At 32.6% G+C, this 4,947-nt stretch overlaps 1 protein-coding gene across 1 annotated transcript; it reads right to left on the bottom strand.

Annotated features, from left to right (window-relative positions):
- Nucleotides 1-2,081: 2,081 nt before the first annotated feature.
- Nucleotides 2,082-2,938, bottom strand: LOC128956666 (uncharacterized). The gene is made up of 3 exons (XM_054302381.1): nucleotides 2,887-2,938; nucleotides 2,476-2,495; nucleotides 2,082-2,381 (listed from the first exon to the last, which is right to left on the bottom strand). Exons 1-3 carry the CDS (start codon nucleotides 2,936-2,938, stop codon nucleotides 2,082-2,084), a joined length of 372 nt encoding a protein of 123 aa, XP_054158356.1.
- Nucleotides 2,939-4,947: the final 2,009 nt, after the last annotated feature.

Raw genomic sequence — 4,947 nt, 5'->3', positions numbered from 1 at the left:
GCCTTCCTAAAGAATTAAGACGACAAATCCTACAAGATTTACATGACAATGAGTTGTCCGGAGCTCACTTAGGATTTGAAAAGACATATGGAAAAATCAAAGAGAGATTTTTCTGGCCTCACTGTGAAAAGTCAATCAGAAAATACGTTAACAACTGTGAGTCATGTCAGTTGAATAAGGTCGACAATAAAGTCGAGAAAGGAATGCTGCAGCCTATCGACGCCAATGAACCATTTGAAATTGTCGGAGTAGACATACTTGGGCCTCTCTCTCCGACGTCAAAAGGCAGTAAATACATTATAATAATGATTGACTTATTTACAAAATGGATGGAAACAAAGGCAGTGAAAAATGTACAAGCCATTACTATAGCGAAATGGTTTGTTGGTGAAGTTCTGGCAAGACACGGCGCCATTAAAAAAGTGTTAACAGATAATGCCAGATACTTTATATCAGACTTTATGGAAGAAGTCTTTAAGTTGACAGCCTCCAAACATGTGAAAACCACACCATATAGTCCACAATCGAATGGAACTGCAGAAAAAGCATGTGGGACTGTAGCTATGATGCTTAAACTTTATGTTCAAGATAATGTTACCAATTGGGATCAGTACTTACCCAAAGTAACATTCTCGTATAACGTTAGTAATCATAAAGCTACCAAAGTTTCTCCCTTTTTCTTACTATATGGAAGAGAACCAAAAGTACCAATTGACGTATCTTATGATCTACCGCGTGACTTTGCATTTGGTATTAATTATTTAAAATATATGGAGGAAACAAGAAGATTGGTTCAAATGAGAATTATAGAGGGTCATAATGATGGTTAATTCCGTTATGATGCTAAACATCGCGATGTAGTATTTGAGGAGGGTGACTTAGTGTAACTACATATTCCTCACAGAGAGATGGTCTTAGTACGAAATTACTAAGCCAATATATTGGCCCTTATAAGATAATTACGCGGCACATTCCACTTGTATACACTGTCCAAAGTGTACATAATCCAAGGAAAAAGTTTAAGAATGTACATATAAGACGATTAAGAAAATGGAACAATGAAACAATTCCTGAATTGGACGGCATTGATGAAGTAGATAGTAACAATGCTAAACATATTACTACACAAAATGACAATGAAAATCAACTGGACGATGAAATAGATGATAACACGGAAAAAGAAACAAAGCACAATGATGATCAGAAAACGGACAACGATTAAAATTTATTATAATGCATGGTTTATTGGTATTTTATAGATTTAAGTTTATATAATGCATGCATTTTTTTAAGGTGAAGGGATTTTATAGTAATATTTTATAAATACAAAATTTGTAAACTAATGTGTACATGAGTTATTAGTGTTACTAATTTTACACATCTGAGGACAGATGAAGACTTGAAGGGGCGGAAATGCAATAGTGGGTCAAATCAGCAAAATATTTAACTATTAAATAAGTTTTGTTTTTATTTAAATAATTAAAAACATAATTATTACATAAGCTAAATTATTGAAAACTTTCCCTATATTAAACAAATGCTTATATACACTAATATTTCAACATTAAATAATTTTATATTGAAGTCAAGGATAAAATACATAGTTAAAATATATTGTAAGGGTATTTTATTTGTTTTACTCTGAAAAATTATTTCAAAAATTATTCTTATTTTTTATTTGTTAAAAATTTATAACAGCACTAAAATGTTATACAGAAAACCTAAAGGTAAACACCTTGTTTTTAAGGAAATTTTATTCAATATTTTGTGTTGAATACAGTGTTAAAATAATGCACTAATATGTTATAGAAAAAATTAAATAGTAAACTCCCAGTTTTAATAGTGATTAAATCCTGACTCAATGTGACACACTTTCTCCTCACGTACACTTTAGTATAAATAGAGGTGTCTCTCAAACACCAAAATCAGTTCTCTCTTTGGAGTCATACCTCGTGTATTACTTTTAAAGTAAATTAATAAAAGTATTTGCATATTACTTTGTGTGTTTATTCTATCTACGCGGACCAATCGTTGGACATCTAAAGGGACGCCTTCAGAATACATCCATAACCACGCGGACGTTAAACAACTATTACGTAAGTAAATATTTTTATTATGAGAACTCCGGGTCTGTGACCCTTGACGGGTCTGTGACCCTTGACGGGTCTGTGACCCTTGACGGGTTTGTGACCCTTGACGGGTCTGTGACCCTTGACGGGTCTGTGACCCTTGACGGGTCTGTGACCCTTGACGGGTCTGTGACCCTTGACGGGTCTGTGACCCTTGACGGGTCTGTGACCCTTGACGGGTCTGTGACCCTTGACGGGTCTGTGACCCTTGACGGGTCTGTGACCCTTGACGGGTCTGTGACCCTTAGGTGACTTAGGTTATCACTAAAAGAGTCAAACCCGTAAGGTAAGTGGTGTATTGCCGAGTGTTTGGTTTACATAAGTAAGGTTAGACAAGATTAGATACCCGTAATATACCCACTTCCCCTACATTATATATATAATATGGTTAAATAAAAAATTTAATGTTAATATAAATGCAATTCATTGTATTGCAAATTATTATTTACACATATTCAATATTGTAGTTAAATAAACAAGTGTAAATTATTTATTGAATATATGTTTTAAAATACTGGTTTAAACCAGTTGAAAATGTTTGAAATATTTCCAGAATAAAAAAACTAATGACATAAATAAATTAATTTAATTTAATAATCATGGTGACTTATAAATACTCATAAACATACTTGTTAGAAAACGCATAATAATAATTACTAATATACATATATATATATATATATTCATAAAATTTATAATTATGTAACCACGAGATGGTCACCTTTGACAGCACAAGCAAACACTATCTCTCAGTCACTCTCATTGGCTGACTCTTTAGGTCCTCCACAATTTAAGTGGAGGTCAGCCATGTTTTCTTTCTCTTCCACATCGCTCTCACATTCAGTCTCCGGACTAGACTTTCTTCAATCACTTCCCTTCTTTTCAAGCATTAAATCAATCTATTGATTGATATCTGCCATCAAAACTCAACACAAAAACGACAATCAATTTTAATCATTTAATCAATTATTTTAATTTTATAATTTTATAAACAATAAATTTTTTGTTACTCATCATTGGTTGTGTCCACTCATTCATTATCTCATCCACGGTCACAATTACAACTTTATTTTATTAAAAAATTGCCCTAAACAACTAGTGATATCAATTTTTAAAACACTAATAAATCAAAAAATGTCATTAAATGATTTTATACGATGAAGTGCGAAACTCACGAAATTTTACCGGAAAAGTAGTATTGGTTACGGGATCGTGTGCTGGTATCGGTGCTTTAATAGTCAAGTTATATTCAGCACTGAGAGCTAATGTTGTGATCACCAGTTGATCCATATATGCTTTACACAAAGTTTCTGTTCAAGCACAACTGTCACCTAAAAAACTTAAGGTATTCATTAAATTATAGATTTAAAAAAATTATATTAAATTGAATCTTTGTATAGTGGCCGAACTGAAACAATCTTGGAAGGAATCCGGTGCTGTCACTGATGGTGTCGTTAAAGTTTTGGACAACGTTTATCAACAGCGATGACCATCTGGTTTTCGGACTGTTGATCAATTTAGTGCGGAGTGCAGTGACAATGGATCCGTTCACGCATTCGCACACACCGTTTGTTCAGAAACTCATTGGGCTGCGACTGAGTACATCTGCGACGTGATTCGTTAATCCCGGTCTAGGTTTGACTGTGAAATCAAAAGTGCTCAACCGGATCGACCATCGGAACAGTCGAGTGTGAACAACCATTTCAGACAGGAACAGTGTGTGATCACTTGAAATTTGGTGCCGTCGAGGTATACATGAAAGTGATCGATGGCCTTAACCACTTCAAAGCACTCTCTTTAGCCGGAACGGGAAGAGCTTGAAGTCGATGCTTGGGTGGTCTTGAGATTTGAGACGATAGCCCAGTCGGGACAGTCTTGCTTCCAGTGCATCTCTTTTCTGCCAAAAAGTTTGCATACCGGACACTGAGAAGAATGTGCTTTGGTTTTGTTAAAGCGAGACTTTTTGTCCAATTTTGGCGGTCCTTTTTGAACTTTGTCTGTTGTTTCAATTGTCTGGACCGTTGCGGTCGGCTGTTTGAAATCCAAAGTTCAAGTTCTAAAATCACCAAACGCAATGCTTGCCGACTCTTGCTTGTCAAATTTATCTTTCAATTTTTAAAGTCCTGTTTTTAAAAGTTTTTTATCCATTTAGTCTGTCAGCTGTTATTAAATTTGGTTGACATTATTAAACGTTAATTGATCTCTTTTTACGATAGATGTGTATCAATTCAATCTCTAAGTTAATACTGATTTTACTCTTTTGTTGTCTTTATTTATTGATTACAATTACAATGACTTTTGTTTTTAGTGAAATCCAAATCGTTGGGAACGATAGGCACCTCCACCAGTTTATAACAGTATATACTAATAAAACACATATCATTTAGCGTCAGCGTTATAAGAAATTTAGTGTTAATTTCAGTAACAATTTTATTAACTTTTTTTACTTATAAGGATGCAAACAGAGTATTTATAATATTAATATATTAGTAAATATAAATTTTAAAAAATATTAACTTTTTATATTAATATTAAATAGATTTTATTTAATATTTGCTTTAAAATTTAAGAAATATATTATTTTTATAAAATGATTGTTAAAATTATTAATTTTATAAAATTAGTATTATTACTATTATTAATTTTATATAATAATCAATTGATTCAATGTAACATCAATATTGATTTATTGATTTTAAAAAATCACGATTTTATACAACAATTATATTTTCAATCCAATAAAACTGATAGTAGTTTAAGTCAAAAATGCAAACAAGTACTCAACTATTTGGTTAAAAATAGCAACTCTACTGAACTA

The sequence above is a fragment of the Oppia nitens genome, unplaced genomic scaffold (assembly GCF_028296485.1).
Source record: "Oppia nitens isolate AA-2021 unplaced genomic scaffold, nextdenovo-longstitch-racon4-pilon3 scaffold32_pilon_pilon_pilon, whole genome shotgun sequence".
Taxonomy (NCBI): Eukaryota; Metazoa; Arthropoda; class Arachnida; order Sarcoptiformes; family Oppiidae; genus Oppia; species Oppia nitens.
Note: the sequence above shows the minus strand (reverse complement) of the source record. Positions and strands in the feature narration are given on the sequence as shown.

Coding starts and splice junctions, on each gene's coding strand:
- LOC128956666 (XM_054302381.1), bottom strand. CDS start 2,938: ATGGCTGACCTCCACTTAAATTGTGGAGGACCTAAAGAGTCAGCCAAT. Junction 2,496..2,886: donor TAAAGAGTCAGCCAATGAGA/GTGACTGAGAGA, acceptor TATATAATGTAG/GGGAAGTGGGTATATTACGG. Junction 2,382..2,475: donor GGGAAGTGGGTATATTACGG/GTATCTAATCTT, acceptor TGATAACCTAAG/TCACCTAAGGGTCACAGACC.